The 20,271-nt window shown below is 39.9% G+C and overlaps 1 protein-coding gene across 2 annotated transcripts in view; it reads right to left on the reverse strand.

Moving 5' to 3' along the window:
• MAP3K5 (mitogen-activated protein kinase kinase kinase 5) overlaps positions 1–20,271 on the reverse strand; it is a 115,204-nt gene that overhangs the window by 61,774 nt on the left and 33,159 nt on the right. For both annotated transcript variants that reach the window (XM_068938394.1, XM_068938395.1), the window contains exons 2-3: positions 11,632–11,771; positions 8,844–8,867 (exon numbers count right to left, since the gene is read on the reverse strand). In XM_068938394.1, the coding sequence (XP_068794495.1) occupies positions 8,844–8,867; positions 11,632–11,771 (164 nt within the window). The remainder of the gene's footprint in view (positions 1–8,843; positions 8,868–11,631; positions 11,772–20,271) is intronic.

The following is a 20,271-nucleotide window of genomic DNA, read 5'->3' on the forward strand; positions in this document are numbered from 1 at the left end:
GACTGCTGTTCAGAAGACGAGAATAAGCCTTCTGGGATTTAACATACTGTTTGTTAGGCTTGCAGATGTTACACACAAGCCAACCGTATCACAACAGGAGAACAACTGAGAAAACTAATCCTCATAAGAAATGGAAGATGACTGACACAGTTTAGCATGACAAAGACAAATGAAATTCACCGCTGTGCAGCAAACCTTCCTGGCCAGTGGGACTTGCAACCATACACATTTCAGAATGATCACTTCTGGAACGTAAATTATTTCCAAGGCTTCCTACTTTCTGGTTAGCTTCTGCTGCTGCCCCAAAAGTTAAGACAGCAATGAGGACATCATTTCAGAGCCTCCTCTGGCAAGCTAGGCCCCATACATTGAGATGCAGTTGACCGCATAGTTTTTAAATGCACAAAACCAGTTGTGCACATAAAACATGCATTTAAATTGCATGTCAAGATTTTAAGAACATGATAGTCTGGAGGTACAAAACTTGTTGTATGTGCAGATAAGAGATTGCGTATGGAAAGTGCAAGTTTGCTCTTTTTTTTTTTTTTTAATTATCCCTATTAGGCTGTGAAATCGTAAGAACTCACTATACAGACAATACCTCCGTAAAATTTAAGCTTACCTGGCACATGCACTTACAATACAGCCCATGGAGCTATTTACAACTAATTGGTGGGAGATTATTGCATACACATTTAACTGCACAGGAGTATAGCAATTCCACAGCAAACTTGAGAACTAGAAAGTGTGTAACAACTATGTTTTTAATAAGCAATTAAGGAGTGCAATACTAGAATCCAAACTGCTTCTCTTTAGAGTGGAAGAACTGAAAGGACACTTCTACTCAAGAATATACTAGCATGTAAGGTGATCACGCTCTCAAGAGGGAAAAATAAAAACAAAAAACAAACAAACCAACTTTAACCCTACTAAAACGCAATAAGCTCCACAGTCAAAATCAGAGAGGAAAAGAAGAATTTGATATAACTGCTTATATACCTTTGCTATTAAGGGTAGACAGGCTATTCTCCAACCTTTTTTTGTTTGTTTGTTTGTTTTGTTTTGTTAATACAGAAGAAAAGTTTGGGAAGCCAGAGCCAAGAGAAAAGGTAAAGTGGCTACAGATTTCCTGGGGCAAATATTTTACTCCCTAATCTTTATTCAGTGCATTAAAAATAAACCTAAGGCAGCTTGCAGGAAGACTTAGACCTCCAGCACACTGCTTTCAAAGCTCAGTTCTTAAACAAAAATCAACTCTGAAAAAGGACGTTTCCAGTTTTTGAAACCTACAGAGCACAAAGTTTATCCTGGCATAATGGTCAGGCCACCTACAAAGACAGTACTGGAGTCTTCATAAGTAATTCTACAAGCAGGAAAACTACACTTTTCTTTCACAGTGCAGAGTGCTTGAGTCCTTTTTTGAGCAAGAGCTCTTACAAATTTATCCTGAACATGTTCTCTGTAGGAAGCACATCTAGGTTGGTGGAATAAGAAAGTTAGTAAAAATTAATTCCCCACACGTTCTTCCTGTTATCTGAGGAAAAAAACAGCCTGCAAAGATAGGCAGACCCACTAGCTTTCAGAAGCAGAGTACGACAAAAACAACAAAGAATTTAACATTAAAAGGCAGGAGAAACTACCTACCACAAGGAAGAAAATCAGAAGAGAATGAAAATCCGCAGGGGTTCAGAGAGCCATAGAAATAACACAGTTTTCTCCAGGAATTTTCTCAAGGCAGAATCTTACCCAGATGCTCTGGTGTCTAGTGGGGGAACATAGTGGCCTTTTCCTCAGAAAGGGCTTTAATTTGGATATTAACTTAACCTAGACACGGTTTATGGGGAACACTATCTCTGAAACCTCTCAAATTTGGCTGAAATTGGTCAGACAGAAAAACAGCAAGAGTATGAGGGAGAAAAAAAACACTATAAGCTCATGAGTTTCATTTCCTTAGGAAATCAGGTTAAAAAGAAAAAACAGAAAGAAAAAAAACTCACATGCAGTGAAGTTAAGAAAGAGGAGAAATACTGACCTAAATTTTACTCTCCAGGCTAAAGGGTATATTAGGTATTTATAAGCTGAACTTGACAAACCTAGAACTGCAGTAGCTCAGGTGACATAATGGAAAAAAAAATCTAAGTTATATTTTATTTACTGAAGGAGGTGGGAGAAGGAAGATAACAGCGACGGCAAGATTGCTTCCATACAATGAAGTCCGTGGCCACACACACGGGCTGGTCTATAAGCAACAAGAGGAAAAAAGGAAAATACAATGTTGCCAAGCAGTGTTATTCCTGTAGTTTGGGTTGTAAGAGTGACCACATCCTACCTATCTGAAAATGGAGAATTCCCTGAGCAACATGTTACATAGATACCAACCATGGTTTTCAGGTTTTAAGTAAATGTGTTTTAAATACTCTATTTCCGTTCACTGCTGCAAGATACCCACTCAACAAAACTGATAGTATCACTCTGCTGCGCTGAAACATGTTGCGTAACTCTTGGCAGCACAAATCTGCATTGGCTATTGAACAAAGTTTGACGCCATTAGTTCATTTCATAGCTCCTGTTTTTCAGGGATCTGATGCTAACCTCTGGACCATTCATCTGAGAACAACTTTCTAGAAAAAGTTAAATATTTAGTCATTACCACAAATTCTACCTTCCAAGAGCCAAACCTCAGCTGCATTTGGGCAGTGACTGGGGTGGGAACCCATTGAGACCAGGCTGCTGGACAGTAGCTGAGGAACTGCTCCATTGTCAGACAGCTCCAAACCATCCTCCCAAAAGCAGAGTCCGTGACTAACTTCACTTCTCATTCCCAGCTCACACAACCTCAGCTCAGCTGCTTTTACTTCTTTTCTTTCCATCTTCCTCTGACGAAATATAAAGTACACTAACTTAAGTCAAAGAGGGTCAGATCGTCTTTCTGACACACGTCCTGTCTGCATCACACATCACTTCTGGTTTTGACTTATTTACTGCCCTTTCTTCCACTTTGAAGTTTAAATATTTTCCATTTATCTCATTAAAATCTGCACTGTAACACTCCATACCAACTCTAATCTCATAAACTTTGATAGTCTTGAGTGAAATTAATTAGGGTTGGGAAAGACTAAGTTTGCTGAGCACTCGTGACAAAACAGCTATTTTTCCTTTGATCCTTTACTCTGACTCATCATATGATGTACACTGAAAGTAATAGCACCAAGTTATGCAAGAAAAACAGGCCATTTTCGAAGGAGTAGCACCTGCAACACAATTGCAATATTCTCATTACATCAACACCCTTTATTTTAAAGTGCAAGTAGCATAAAGAGGCTTCAAAAGTGGGCAGGAATAGACCCCTCCCAACCAACAGCAGGTGCTATATGTTTCATTTTCCAACCCAATTTGTTTATAAATCATCCTTATTCACAGTTCAAAAATTTAAATTATAGTAGTGAAAGTTAAAAAGTTACTGCGGGTCACTTGAGCCATGACCTAAAATACATTAGTGAAAACACTGGGTGAAGGAGAGTGGGACAGGCCACAAGCGTGCACACAATCAGCCTGATGCACAGGAACTCAGGACGCTAGATAAGGTAAACCTGGCCTGAACTTTCAGATCAGCTAAACTAGTTATATCTAGGAGATATGAATACCAATCTATGAAGGCTTTGGGCCAGCACAGGCAGTACCTGGCAGCATCAGGCCACCTTCTGAAAGAATATCTGTATCTTAGTACCATAGACCTTTTCATCAAATCAGTCAGACTAACGAGAAAAAAGAAGTACTGGCTAAAGACAGTTACACATGCACAAATGTTTACCACCAAGTGACTAAATCTGTGATTCATTTTTATGATTGTTTTAATTGCTATATATTTTTCTAATGCCCCTTCCTAGCATACTGTGCAAAATTAAACAATTCTAGACTTCTTCCTGTGTGTAATTTCAGTTTAAACATAGCTATAAGATTGTTTTAATAGCTCTACCGTTACAGCATTGAGGACTACGGTGCTGCTAGCTAGACCCACCGATCACCGGAAACTCTAAGCGCTTACTTCTTGTTTGGTATCCTTTCGCTGTATACGAAAAGAATTGAATACAATACCTATTTGTTTAAGAGTGATAATAAAAATGTCTGTCATTTAATTACAGCCCTTCTTTCAACATCCCTCTCTACTACCGGACTGTCACCTGCATCAAGCACTGCCTTTTGGGAAATTCAATTTGAAGACTGAGCCTTATTAGAAAGAATATCATGCAACAAGGTAAGCACTGTCTCTCCCCCACAAATATATCTAACATGGTGCAGAAGACTTTCCTTCGCAAGTTTTATAGATTAATAAGACATAGGGCTATACAAATGAACATTTCTGTTCTGCTCATTTAGCTCTCAGACCTTGTGTTTACCTTCAAAAGGAGGGAAAGATCTGCCAAATCCTCGCGAGTCAATGGTGTCCAGTCCTCTCAGTTCCCTGAGGCTCTTTATACACATTACTCTTTCGGAATCATTTAACAGTCAAATATCTACAGATTGAAGACAAGAGGTGCATCCCCCCCCCAAACCCCACCTTTCCCCAAAACCATGATGCTTTACTCACAGATGGGAGAATCTGACAGAATCCCACCCACTTGCCCCCAACCCACGGGTCAGCACACCTTAAATGTAACTCTTAAAAAAGAGAGTTAGCTGAGGAGACAAAAATTACCAGTCTCTCTCATAATGGAAATTATTCTTTCAGCTGACTCTCCTTTCATCATAATTAAGCTCAGCTTTTTTGTATTTTTCCTACTCGTTCTCTTTTGAGGAATATCTGCTCTTATTTCAATTCTTCTGATGAGATTTTTATGAAAGGCATTTCTCTAACTGCACATGGTGTTATATGTAGCAAATAGCAAAATCCTAAAACAAGTTATTAAATCTATTCCCTTCATGTCCCAAATACAGAGTAAACCAACACGTGCTGATGTTTTAATGAATACAGACTCACAGTTTGTGTTTACTTCAAATCCCTCTCAAGTGAATGACAGCCTGGCTATTGATTTGAAAAGGAACGTAAACTAGGCCTCACACCCCAAATGAATTAAAGCACGGAGATTGCCTCTGCTCCGTTAAATAGTTCCAATTTTCTTTTTAAGTCCGGAAATAAGAGTCTATTGTAGCCATGTCACATCCTAAATGCTTGTTAAAAAATCAGCATACCTTTTATAGGGTCCTTACATCATATTCATACAGGGAAAGAAAAGTTCTAACTTTTTCCAAGGCAAGTATATGCCAAATACATTAGTTAATGAATTCAAAATACGACAGAATGAGCAAGACATACTGATGCACCATAAATAACAATAAATACTGCAGTTGTCACTAGCAACAGAGTATTTACTGATGGTTACTACACAGCATTTTCACTTACTTGGATACCAAAAGCAAACTGCCCTAAATCATTTGTCAAAGGCTAGAGGAGTATTAAAAATATTTCTCCCTCTTTCCACAGTGAAAAAGACCATAAGCTAAAGACATCTTGTGGATCTACAGTTTTCTAGTAGTACCTACACGGAGGCCTCAAGCTTGCTAAAGTGTCTGGCATGCCTCATCCAAGATCATTCATTCCCACACTCTTGCTGAAGGAGCGTTACCAAAGGCCAACCCCTTTAGCAGGAGATAGTCCTATCATTAAGAAGGGGGGCCATGCAAAACCAGTAATAACTACAAACTTTGATCCTTCTGAGTGACAGAAAAGGAAGGGCACTAGTAAGAGTCCAGGGCCATACAACATTAACCCTGTTGCTCAGTCCCTAACTTATGTGAGCCAGCTGCCAAGCAGAACGGTTCCCATGCCACTCTCAGCTCAGTTCTGATCACGCCACCAGGTACTCTGCAGTCTCCTACCCCAGGCAGCTCCTGAGGCCACTTGTCACTCCAACACGGGGTGGGCAAGAATTTTAAACCAAAATGTGAGCGCTGTGTCACGGTGTTACTGAGATTAGTTGCAAGTCATATGTATAATATGTGAACGCTAACCTTCCTCAAATGCAGCAAGAAATGAAATAAGAAAAACAAAACAAGAAAAAAAGAAACCACTTGGAACCTGACCTGTAGCTTTTCTCCAAAGTTGATAAGATTCAAGCCAGGGAGAACTAGAATGAAATAAAAACTGGTGAGCTAAAACAAGCAAAGCAGAACTATGTACTATAACCTTTATGCCAACATCTCCTTATGACTGAAACTCTTTACTAATAATTTCTAGAATGGCTTTGCTGCTTGGTTCACCTCAAAGATCAGATAACAGCAAAAACTAAGCTCAAGTTCTTAAACATCAGAGTAACTGCCTCTTGTCAAGGTATCGCTCCCTGTAAAAATATGTTTGTGATACTACTGCAACATTTGGAATAGGTCCAAGCTCTATCAACTAAATAGCTATAAAACCACATATAGCAGGAAACGAGTCTATGTTATCTTTCGCTGCTCTGCTCTTACAAGTTCCATGCAGTTTATCCAAGCTATGTAACATCGTATTGATCATTACTTGGAAGTAGAAAAATCCAGATAGAACAAAGAGAAAAACTGGATTTTGCTTGAAAATGGATTACGATCCCAGCTGGATCCAGCTGGAAATGGATATTTTTTTTCCTTCATGCTAATTTCAGGAAGACAAGGTTCAGGAAAACCAAACACAAGGCATTTCACTTAGACGGCTGTATAATATATACACACACACACATTTATTTTGCAACTTTTTTAATCCACTGGTGCCAGGTATATCATTGCCTTGTTATTGTTGATGTTTGCATGCTATTGACATTTTCTAGAACTGCAGGACTAAAATCCTGTTTTATTCAGATGCCAATCTCATTTTCTCCAGATTTACAATCTCACACAACTGTTCATATAACTCTTTGGTAAGGGTGGGCATCAAAGTCACAGTCTCTGAAGAATAATACCTTTGGTGTATCAATTTATCCAAAAGTCTTAGGATTCATGACCAAACACGATTTTCATAAAGCAGGAATTATACCCAATAGTTAGGCTGCTAAGCCAGTTTTACCGACTCCCTTGTTCTAACCATTGGGAAAATACTTCCTCCCAGAAAAGATGTTACGTGGGTGTGCTTGAAAACATCAGAGATTCTCAAGGAACACATTCTTTTTGTGGTATATACTGAAACATTTCTAAAAGTGAAAAATGACAGTTTCTCAGCCACCTATCCAAATTTAAATGGAAAAGCAGAACAATTTTTTGTTGAACAGACAAAGGCCAAGTTATCATCCCTCTCCCTAAGCTTCAGGGACTATCATTTAAAATAAGACAATAAGAAAACAATACCCCTTTTTTATATGGCACGAATCATCATTACTGCATGAGTTAGCTGGTTGCCTAATAACAGGGTTCTTTCCCCTGTACTCTCTGAGACACTGTATTAGACATTCATCGTTTTACCTAGATATCTGCCTTTCCAGGTTGCCATACAAAAAAAAAAAAAACAAGAGATAGCACATGAATTTACAAGAAAGGCCTTACTGCTCTCAAGATTTCTTTTTGCTTGTGCAGAGGCCTACCTGGTCATTTTTGTTAGCACAAGGTGAGAGATTTTTAGTTCATCATGTCATTCATAGCATTCTGTGAATCTCTGAAAAGCACTTTTTTTTGTCAGCAGACAAGAGAATACTACGGAACCTGCCTTCCTTTTCCATTTTTAACCGAAAAAGAATACATGATTTAAAATTCAGCATTAGGGCCAAAGCTTCACTGACTTTAAAGGTGTCTTTGGAAACAGACAACTGCATCCTTCTCAAAGAAGCATTTTCATATTGGCAGAAGTCAGTACTTAATCCATGAACTGCACTGCTAAGTAAAGGAATGTAAAACCCAGGAATATTGCAGTTAATTATGGCAGTTTTGATGCTGCTGGAAATAAAAGTGGACCAAATTCTAAAATTAAACATTACATGTGCCCCTTAGAAACGTTTGCTCAAATACATGGGCTCGTACCGCATGCACACAGCGCCTCGGGATATCTGCACATCACTGAGTAACTGTTACAGAAATTCTGTCCTGACATATCATGGCTACAAGTTCCCCAAGTGAAGTCGAGAACAACTCAGCCTGCCAGACGCACTCTCTGACATGACTAGCCCTACTGCTGCAGAACAAACCACAGGGAAAAACTAGCATTCTCACAGTCAAAGGTCTGCCTCCCGTGAACTTAAGAGCAAGAAAGGGAAGGGGGATTTGCAAGATCAGCCTCAGAAACCGGGATGCTAAGGCATAGTAACCTACAGTTTAACGACTAGCACTCACAGACAGAACATCAGGATCAGCACCCAACAAGACTAACAGGTGCCAGGCCTCAGCTTGTGGGGGGTGGAGGGAGGAATTACACACACACACATACACATACACACACACACACACACAGAGTCTCTTTATGTATACACAAATATCTTTCCATAGATGTAGCCACGTGTTTCTAAAACGAGCACCAATTTCAGGTAACTCCCTGTTCAATACAGATTTAAAAACAAACAAAAACACTGCATGGAAAAAGACAACAGAAACAAACCCCAGCAAAACGACAGATGAAAATGGTGTACGAAAAAATATGACAGACAAGTAGAGGTAGCAAGGAAAATACTACTGAGAGATGAAGGCAAGGTAAGAAGCGAGCCTGATACCTAGCAACAAAGTGATATATACAGATTTTCTGCTAGGAGTTCCAGAATTCTGCATCTAACTCTAAAATACAGTAGGAAAATGTTAAACGATTCAAGCAGAAAACATAATCAGATAAACAACATTAAATGGAGCAGAAGGTTGGAATGCCTAGAATTCAGCTGACACCCAGAAATTATACTTACATTATTCTTCTGGCAAATAATTTCCTGGAAAAAAAAAAAAGAAAAAAAAGTGTTGATAGCACTGAATAACTACTTGGAAAGATATCTGATCAGTATGACTTGATAATATTAACATTTACAGAATGCATGACAGGAGAAGGCTGGTTGGAAAAAAACGTTTTCTAAGCCTGTCAAAATCTATATAAATAAAGCATTGTCTCAGGAGAGACTAAAAAGACTATGGAACAGAGTAGATATATACTTACATATGCACACACACACACCCTATGTAAATTTCTCCTGGAGGGATGGTGTCCAAAAGTTGAATATTAATATACATGTATTCATCTTTTAGAAGTTACATATAATAAGGATCATTATGCTATCAGGAGAAAACAATTGTAAAAATAGTAAAAGCGGTATTTCAAGTAGTTTTAAACCAACTTGCACTGAGAGCCAACAATGCACTAGCTTCTCAAACAGGCTGAAATTCAGGTTGCTCTAATAAGTCTGTGACAAAGAATAACTCTTCACAGGTTAACTGTAATATTTCAGAGAATAAGAATTCAAAGCCCACATGGGTGGAAAGAGCTGGCTCTTGCACAGCAATCGGGACTCTATGGCCCAAGAAGCTGCCTGGGGGCAAGCCACTGGTGGGCATTGATCTCACTTTCAGAAGTTTTGTGAGCAACCTCAGTCATTAGCAACTGATAACCCCGCTGGATTTATCAGGCAGCTACTCCACATCTCTGCCACAGGAACCACTGAGCTGCTTCATTTTCCTCACAGCATTAAAAACGAAGACAGTGTCAAACCGAGGCACTTCATGCTTTCCACACTGCACATGTCGGGCTTCTATGCAAAAGCTCCTCTCCCTGAATGAGGTGACGTGTTTCACACAGGATTGTTGCCAGCGTTCAAAATAAGGGCCATTAGCATGTGTACATACGTATATATGTACATATATACATGAACATTCCATTAGCAAAAGTTTACCTTTCCTTGCACCTTAGTTAAGTCATGTGTTGGAATTGTGTACTTTCTGCGCTTCCATAACTATTTTCAGTTTTGAATTCATCATCATCCTTATACACAAGATCAAAACTAAACACACACCAAAGTCGAACAGAGAGGGAAAAAAACACTCTGAGAAAACATAATTATATTGCACGCTCCTGCATCAATTCTAGTTCAACTGCTGGCTGGAACAAATACAGGAACACTCTGCCTCAGAGACGCACACGCGTGCCCACACCACAGTCAGTCACTACGTAACTAGGGAAGGAGCCCTGCTCTCTGAAGAGACTTCATTGCCATCAATCAACAGCAGAAACTTTGGCTCAATTTAAAGCTGAAGGAAAGAGGGCAGCCTCTCAGTGGGCACTGTATCGGTGGCAACCAGGATATGCAAGAGTCATCGTGCAGGATTTGGATTCCATTGACTTCACTGGGAACCCAGTACATGACCAGTTTGCAAAGTCCAGCTCCCAAACTAGTAATAAGTTTTCCCAGGTGCCCAAGGAAGCTTGGTGCCTGACTCCAAGTGACTTTCAGTGGGAATCAGGTATTTAACTTCTTATGCAAGCACAATGAAATTCTACTGTGCGTCTACTGTAAACCATTGTACTTGCATAACTGAATTTAATCCACAGATAGTTTTTTTGTCATGCGCAGTTTCATTTTTAGGGCTTTCATCTGTATACTCTTTGTGTTGTGAAAAGAAAGAAAATAACTGCATTGCTACCAGTCCAGTTAGCTGAAATTATTTGGAGGGGGATGCAGGGGAAAGAAACGGAGTTATTCAAGGTATCTCTCTCTCTAATGAGGGCCAAGCTGCAAACAATTTGAAAGAATCAAAATCAAATATCCTGCATTAGCCAAGAAGCAGTGGAAGCCAAGTCTTCACGAGAAGGCAACAATGCTCAGATTGCAGCTTGACTCACCAAGCTGTTATTGAGATGTTTCTCTTTAGCGATGCCTAGAATTGAACTGCAGTAACACAAAGCATCTGCCGATCAGAGCCAATGATTCTGAGGAAAAGGAAGTAATTTGAAAGATTGCCATCCAAGTTGCTGGCCCTCCCCAATCCCTGCTCTTAGCAGAATTAGCAGGAGAAAATAAGTATCAGCTCTCTGGCTGCCACAATTCACATCCCCATAGATTGTCTTAAACCACTACCTTGACTTAAGCCAGCCTACTATACTGTGAATCATGTCACTGCGGAAAAGGCAGAAGTTTGTTTCTACCAACTCCGCTACAACACTGGCAATCTCTAGCACAGCCATACCGAGGACATTCGAGGTAAGTAGCGATCCCTTCTAACTCAGCAAGAACTACCAGAGCTCGTCTGGAGGCCTCATCAGGCTTGGTCAGAAAACTGTGACTTGATGCAGGAGCGAGAGCATCAGGATTATTCTGCTACACCTACACACTACACCCATTCTCACCTAATTGTTCTTCACCATGACAATTTACCTTATCACACACCAGCCTGGTAATTCCCTTGAATGTCAAAAATATGTATTTAATTTCTCACTAGAAATTTGCCAAACTTCTGTTTTCCATAAAGAGCTATTTAATATCTAGGTATTTAACTGACTATGATACAGCCATCTAAATCTTCCCTTGGGAAAACTAACCCGATTTTTTCAGCATTTCACCATGGACATATTTTCCAGGCCTCAGAACATTTCTGTCATTCTTCTGTGAACCACAAGTGGCCTCTGTATTACCCATGGAAACAGAGAACCTATTTCAAGAGTTAGACAAATAGGGCTTCCCCCCACCCCCTTTTTCCATTCAGAGCTACCTTCAGTGACTGCAGAGACTCAGCATTTGTATCGCAGTAGAGGATAATGTTGTTAGCCATACTGAAGCTCTCTCTGACTCCCAGGTGGTAGAACAGGGAAGGCTGGCGGAATGCATCACTCATCTCCACCACAGCAATATCTGCAGAAAGAAGTGAAAAATTAAGCATTAATACCACACATGTCAGAAAGCCAAATATCTCTAAACCATTTCTTTTCACTTATTTGGTTTGATATAAAGATTGGATTTTAAGTAGGAAATACAGATCTAGAGAGGTTTCCCCATTTTCATTATGATGTCTAAATTTTGAGTATAGTCAGCAGGATGTGGTTCATTTTTTTTTCTTCCTTCCTTTCCTTCTTTCTCCTCCTTTTTTGCTTTGATTGAGATCTTCACTTCCGTAGGTAAAAGAACCAAACAAATAAAAAAAATAAAATATCACTAATCAAGAAAAGGCAAAAAGTTCATTTTTGCACCTTAGACAACAAAATCTAGTTATTCCACACATGATGATGGATCATCTTAGGGGAAAAATATTATATTTGATGTGCATTTTCATCCTCTGGGTAAATTGTTCTTAAAAATTCATGTAATATATTGAGATTACATGACTGCATGACATGCAGCATAGATGCTGTATTAGAACTTTGGAAGAAAATATGTGTGAAATTGAAAGCAAGGCAAAAGCAAAATTCCAGTATGAATGACCAAAGAGACCTATTTTGATTTAAATAGAAAGATTACGGGGAGAAAAGAAGGTGGTATAGCAGGAAGGAAAGAAAGAGGGAGTGAATATCTAAAGCCATAGAACGCCCCAATAAATAAGAGCTTCACTGCACCAAAAATTCTGCTCATAATAATTTTACGTCTATGAATAAAATTAAGCTTGTGCACAAATGTTTACAGAAGGAGGAATATAGCGTCTCGCAACTTCCCTTCAAACACGAGTTTCGCTTTCCCAAATTCACAACAAAGTAAAACAAGAGGCAATGAAAAAAATTCAGCAGAAATAGTTACAGTCTCTATTATATCAGGTAGCATCTTTCTTCTGCAACAGCCTCGCTGGAGCAAAAGAACAAAACAAGAAAACTGACTCATCTCCACCTCTCATGCCAACACCCCTCTGTCTCTTCACCCAACTCACTTCTTTCTTCTCCTCCCAAAGAGGCAGCGAAAGAGAAAAAAAATGTTTCAAAGAAATGTAGTTCTGTGAACAGTGGAACAAAAACAAAGCCTAGTTTCCAACATCTCTCCCTGCTTTCTTCTTCATGTGGATTCTCTTATGACAAATACAACTGGCAGCAAGACAAGCTCTGCTGGCAAAAAGCTAATGTGCCTTGAAGCTTCTCTACTTGGAATCAATTAGACCTAGTTGATCTAATACGAGATTCTACCTCTAACCACAACTTTCAACCTGCCTATTTCCCTAGCTCATCCAAACAATAACACAGATATTCAATAGAAGATGAGCTTTATGGCGGTACTCAAAATTGGGAAGGTAATTAAGGTGCCTCTCAAACTTCTTGAAAAGTAGTATCTTTGAGACATCTACTCCTCCTCAATCATATGCAACTGCAATTGACCTACAATCTTAGGCATTATTAAGAAGCTAGAAGGAAAGACATAGACAGAGAGACAAAGATAATATTTGCCTATGTAAATTTACACTATTTAATTGAAAGGCCATTACCACTACATAAAAAAAGGAATCTATTTTCTTCACAAATCAAATATAAAATTCTGTTTAAAAAATTTTTATAATTTGTCTTCTAAGAATCTCCCCTGTCCAATTTCACATAAACATTTGCGGTGTGGATTCCATTAAATATATTATGGAAACAAAAAATAAATAAATAAAAGGGCAGCACATTGCTCAGATCATACATACACTTCACTAATTTTAGGAAAGTGAAACATATCAAAAGCCAAATAAGAAGGATAATATTCCTAATATGTTTTGTTTGGGTGAGATTATGGCTTGTTTGTTTATTTTCTTTAGGAAGCTGCCATAATACAAGTTCTATTTTTAACTACTATTATTCATATAAAAATCTAATCTTGAGTAATTTTAAGTCTATGGTATGGTGTTTCTGTTACATGGAGAGGGAGGAAAGCTGAGCAGTTTTCCATGACTTAATTATCAAATCTTGCAAGACAGTTTGCTCTTGCTAGAGTTGCTAAATTAAGACTAAAATAGAAATAATACTTACAAAAGAAAAACAAAGTGATAGCAAGTGACCAAAATTAGAATATATTAAAATGTTAAACTCCCAGGATCATGGAGAAGGAAGAAAATCCTTAAAAATTACTGGCTGAAATCATCTGGCCAAATCCATTTAACACAATTATTAGAACATACCTGACTCAGGACCACACTGCAAAAAAAGGCTTTTGGGTCCTATCCCTCAAATCATAGCAAAAAACAAAACAAAACAAAACAAAACACCCACAACCTTGAGGCCTGGACTACTTAAAAAGAGGAGGGAAGGACCATGTGAATAATAAATATTTGTAAGAAAAATTACACTAAGATATTGGTATAAACTCTGTCTTGATACTTATACTTTTTCTGTAACTAAGGGAGATTTCTTTCCTTGATGTTTTAAGACTTCTGTGGAATCCAGGACTTCTAGGTAATCTCATTTAATAAAATATTATGTTCATTAGGATAGGTCCAACTTCTGTGAAGTTTTGCCTCTCACTCTAGCAAAGCTTCCCCTCCCCCCTCCTCCCCCAAAAAAGTTGTTGTCATTCATGACTATGGTCAAGAGATAAGAGAGATCAGACATCTAAAGTGCAGGCTAGTCTTCTGTGGTTAATATCATAGTCTCCAAGGGGAACAGTACTATTCTTACTAGAAAGACCAACAAGCCACAAAAAATGTGCGCGCTTTGGGGACCAGGTGTCTGTCCAATAGAAAACTATACCCTAAGCCAACTCCTAGGACAGACCCATTCCTGAATATCTTCTTTCACAACATCAGGAGAGAAACTCCTCTAAGGGAAGTATTGGGTCCTGCTATAGGGACCATTGGACAGTTTAGAAGTCCAAAACAGAGCAGCAAAAAGGAACTTGTCTTCTGGGAGAACTTCAGCTAATCCACTCATCTTTTCTGTCTCAAATCTTTGCCTGTAAAACAAATGTAATGACTCCTATAAAGTACCTAAAATGTAGGTGCAAGTACACTACAAAGCAGCTAAATATTATGTTCGATTAAATAAAGTATGATTAGAGGTTTACCAAAGCTGATCAAGACTGACAGTTTTCAAGATAAATCTGACTCAAATCTACGTCAGAATTCTTACCACTTTAGAAGAGGCGGGATTTAGCTTACCATAAAGAACATTTTGACCATCAATACATAAAGCACCAGAATCCCATTTATCAGGCTCTCATTTCCACCAAATGGAATTAATCTCTCTAATGGACTGCTGCAGCAAAAGACATGTTTTCCATCCACCAGAAAACACAGTTCCACAAGTGCCAAAACAGCATTTCAGTAAAGGTGGCAGAACCATCTCTATAGTTACAATGGAATAAGGGAATCGGAGCAGAGTCCTCTCAGCACTTAAGCCCTTGGTATGAAGCACTTTGAAGGCTAGGGACTGACAGTCCACTCCAAATGCTCTTATACATCCTCTGCGCTGCAGCAAAGAAAGTCTGTTCAGACTCTGCCAGACTAACGAGCAGGGTGGATATTTAAGCAGGCTGAGCAAAATAGGAGCAAAAAACAAGGAAGTGGAAGAACTGCACTTCCCGCAATCCTGCTGCAAGCCCATGCTAGACCGCAAGTTGGAGGAAAGCAACACAATTTTTATCCCTTACTTAGTCTTGTGCCTAAGACTGAATTTCCACTTTCTCCATCTAGTGAAAGTGGAGCTGGTTACGTATCACTGATATAAGCTATTTAAAGAAAACAGGGGGGATGACATTATTTGTTAGTGATCTTGAGATCTATGGGTAAAAAGTCTTATAGTACACCTTACCTTATGGTAAATTTTTTTTGTCTTTCTGATTCATGAAGGATAAAATAAGTCTAGTGTATGAGCTTAGCTCTGGCCTAGGTAGCAGAAGCAGCGTAACTGCAGCAACATGCAGGTCAGCAAGCTCTTGGGGTCCATTTCGCAAACTACCCTGAGCTCTACCTGACTGCTGACAGTAACCCAACTGTCTGCAACAAAGCTGCTAGTTACAGATTAGCTTGGATAACCACATGCTGCACTGCAGACATAGCAACAACCACAGAGTAGACATACTCTATGTTACTAGGCTAACTAATGTCTTTGCCAACAATAGTACAAAACATAGACTCAGACATTCAAGAGAACAAAACACCACCACACAGGGAATCTGCCTCCTATTATCCTGCAAAAATAGATTGGTGTGACAGAATTAGACGAACTTTACTTGACCATTCTTACCTGAGAATCAGAAGCTCAGAGTATTGTCTCAGCAAAGACATATGGTACAATTTGGCATATGTTACAACTATGTGACCAAACAATTCTCACCTGCAGTGTAAATCCACTTAGTTGTCTTCAAGCTATGTGCTCAAAGATTGGGGACTTGACGAATAAAATCCCTACTAATTAATCTTTCTTGAGAAATGGTAAAAGCTTATCATACGATAACAAGCTCAAGAAGGGTAAATATCCATTTACTACATATAAAGCCCTTTGCTCTTGGCTACTACCAGTGCCTTCAGTCACCAAGAAAATGATAAATGAAATGCAGAGGCCAAAGTTCATCTCCCACTCATTGTTTAAAACATAACAAAGCAAAGAAGAATTAAACAAATTCTCCAAGATATTGTACACGTACATCCTACTTTTGGATACTACCTGCTAACTACAAGGCTGGCAGGAAAAATAATGAGTACAAGCAGTGCAGTTATAAAACTAATAAATCTTTAAGCTTGCTACCATCTTCCAAGTGATTTGTGCTAAACACATGACTGTTGCCTTACATTCACTGTCCAATAATTAACCAAGACAACAGAAACCCCATTAGCAACAACTTCTGGGACAGGTGAATATTTAGTTGGTTGGGGGGGGGGGTCTTCCACCCTCTCCCTCCTCCCTCTTGGGGTTAAATGGCATAGTAAGAAACTCCTCTGACAGAGATATATGCAGAAAAAGGACTTATGACAAAATTTATTTCAATGCAAATCTGAACGCGAAGTGTCTTTCAGACTGCAGTAGCAACCCTCCGTTCAGCACTGGAACAATGGTTTCAACAAGCTATGACATTTATTATTGAGTAAGCTTTCAAGAATGAACAAATGGAAGACACCCTTATCTACTTCTTCATGTTTCTGTATGTTCGGCATGGATATCTTCTTTATCCAGAGATTGCCTGCGCTAGCTACAAAACCAGCTTTGGAAATCACTACCACATCACCACAGCTTGGTAATTCTAGTTCACCTGACCAAACCAGAGCACCACTGAGCTGTCAGGACACCTGGAATCAGCCATATCCTGTCAATGGCATCTATATATTTGCCAGATTGAAAACGATTGATGGGAGCCAGTCAGGTGAGAACACCTAAACACAGGGGAATGGCTGACATCTCAGGAAATCAGTCCAGCCGAGCCAGTCCAGTGGGAGAGGCTAACCAGAAAAAGGACTTTAGAAAGGTGCTTCAGGCTTGGACATGTGGAAGGAAAAGACGGTAATGGCTGCACTGGTGAGCTCCATATATCGGAAAAAAAGCAAGAATCTCCAACCAATAGACAAAGTATGCTCAAGAGCACTAAGAAGAGACATGCAATGGGCAGGTGTTAGTTATTTTCTACCACAGACTTCCAACTTCTTGACTAGCTAGGGTAAAGATTTATGGTTTGAGATCCTTATTTCAACTGCCTCAGGTAGACAGGGTTAGGAAAGCACCCGTGACATCAGTGCTCTGGGAAGGGTTGTTTTTAAACTCCTGCAGTGGTCCTGGGTCAAGTGGTCTCATTTTTAAAAAATGGCAGCAGAGATCCTGTGTCCCTGAAGTATAAATCAGAGCCAGTCCTGCAGTGTACTCAAAGGAGAGCTTCTGAGCACACATTCCCAGCAGATGGGCCACAAGCACAGCAGTCTGGTGACTGTCCCATTCTGTGCCCTGTGTATCATGAAGTATAGAAAGAAATGATTAGGGCCTCTGATACTTACGAAAAAGCAACAACTTCATCTTGCCCATACGCTCTGTTTTTAAGCCCCATGCTTCTTGAAGAGGTAAAGCGAGCTGAACTTCTCTTGAATTTAAAAGTGAATTTCTTCACCTAGACAAGCACTCATAAGCAAAAGGTATGATTTCACTTCAGATAAACTACTTTAACAGTTAGCTGTTACTGTTAGGGGTGGTTGTGACTCTACCTCCCCCTGTTTCTATTAGATCTAGTGTGGTTGATACCTAATGAGTCAATCAAGCAAGACAACCTGACGGCATTTTTTTTCTTTTTTCTCAGCAGGATCAATTGTCCGCTGGATCAGTTCTCACTTTCCATCCACACAATCACTACATCCAACGCAAAGAAAGCAACAGACAGCACAGTACCTGCCTGCAGGGGATGCAACTGAATACCCTCTACTTCTACTTAAAGTTGAGTCATGCATTGTTCCCGCCAGTAAGGAAATTTCATCCCTCCATACAGAGATGGATGCAGTTTCCACTTGTTCGGGATGCCCAGATGTAACATCATCACAGGAAGAAAAGTTTCCCACAGCGTTATACAGCACAAGACTAAAAAATATATACCAACCTCTTACCCATTACAAATACCTAAATTTAAGCATTTATCCCTGTATTTACAAAGACGGAGTGTGACTTAGTTCAGATCGCTGTGAACCTGCTCAGTTACAAAACAAATCAGCTAATCTGTTAAACAACCTTTCCACTTTAAAAAAAAAACTGCTGATTGATTGATTGATAACTGCTGATTTATTGATACAGGAAATGATGGCACAAACATTTCATAAGCTACTATAAATACAACGGAGAAAGAAGAGCTACTTAGCAAAGGATAATTTGATAATTTGGCATGAAGGAAAATATATAAGTTGTCTCTGAACAAATTTAAACTAGAAATCAGAAGAATGTTCATAACCCTCAGACCACGACATTCTGGACCACTTCCCCCTTTGCAACAACTGCAAAGGAACCTATCTGGTCTAAAGGTAGAGATTGATAAACATGCACACAGGGTTAGATGTGATCGCTCTCTGTGAAAGCAGAGGACCTAAGTTGATAAACCAAATAGACTTTTCCAAGGATGATGTTTATATTCCAATGTCTAGAAGCCCTAAGCAAGATCAGGCTCCACCCTGTACCAGATGCAGTACTTAAACTAAGGCAGTCCCTGCCTGAGGGAGTTTATAGGCAATAAGGAGATGCAACAAGTGAGACTAACCACCCACAACGTGTATGGAAAGGAAGCTTTAAAGAAATTATTAAAAGAAAAATTCTGATGTGAACTGACTAAAAAGTCCAGGCAGCAATTTCATCAACCCTTCTACTGACTATTGTTTAAAAGCAGAGACAAATAGCTTTTAACAAAATGTTAAACTGATGCATGGTATTTGCTCTGCTGTCACACAGGCATATTAAATAACTTGTAAACAGTCTCTCCCACCATGCCTCGAGGTGCTTCTTAGACCTGTACAAATCAATTTCTGTCAGCTGTTGCAGCTAAGTGGCTCAGATCATTCCCATAAAAGCAAGCGTAAGACTTCACAAAGCATTCAGAACTTTACAAAGAACCATCCAGACAAGGAGGAGAAAAATCCCCAGATGATTACAGTTTCTTCTAAATCAATGTCTTCAAGTGAAATCCCAGCCCTGTTGACTGTAATACACTTTTTCCTGTGTGCCAACATGAACGTGAAAGGAAAAATTACCTCTTGATTCTGCAATTCAAGATTGGCTGTTGGAGGTGCTGCATTGGCTGTGTCTGAGGCCTTAACCCAGACAGACCCTCTGACAGCAGATGCAGCTCTGCAGGTGTCAGGCTGCAGGGAGTGCCTGGGGCCTCTCCGTGAGGCCTGGGCTGACAGTCAGCTCTCCTGTGCGAGGTGTGCTGCGGTTGACCAGTTGTATCGCCAGATAAAGGAGTTGCAGGAGGAGGTTAGGCTGCGTAGCATCCGAGAAGATGAGCAGGAGATTGACAGGGTATTCTCAGAGACTGTGCAGCTCCAGAAGTCCCCACCCCTCACTGCAGCAGAGTTGTCAGAGGGCTCTGTACCGTGTGTAAAGGTGCATCGTAACGCCGTTGAAGAGGGCTGGAAGCCGGTGACCTCTCGTAGAAGGAGAAAGGCTCTTGGTCCTCCTCAAGACTTACCCTTGAAGAACAAGTTTAGTGCCCTCCAAGCTGAGGAGGAGCTGGGCATGGCTCCAAGGGAGGCAACTGGCCTGGCAGACCCTGTGCCGTGCAGGAACCCCCGGAAGAAGCGGCGAGTGATTGTTGCGGGTGACTCCCTGCTGCAGGGGACAGAGGCACCTATCTGCCGACTTGACCTCTTGTCCAGAGAGGTTTGCTGCCTGCTCGAATAAGAGATGTCATGGAAAGACTGCCAAGGCTTGTCCATGCATCGGACTACTACCCTCTGCTGCTCTTCCATGTGGGCGCTAATGACACAAAAGGCAAACTGGAAACCATC

This window comes from Struthio camelus, chromosome 3 (genome assembly GCF_040807025.1).
Source record: "Struthio camelus isolate bStrCam1 chromosome 3, bStrCam1.hap1, whole genome shotgun sequence".
In the NCBI taxonomy this organism is placed as follows: Eukaryota; Metazoa; Chordata; class Aves; order Struthioniformes; family Struthionidae; genus Struthio; species Struthio camelus.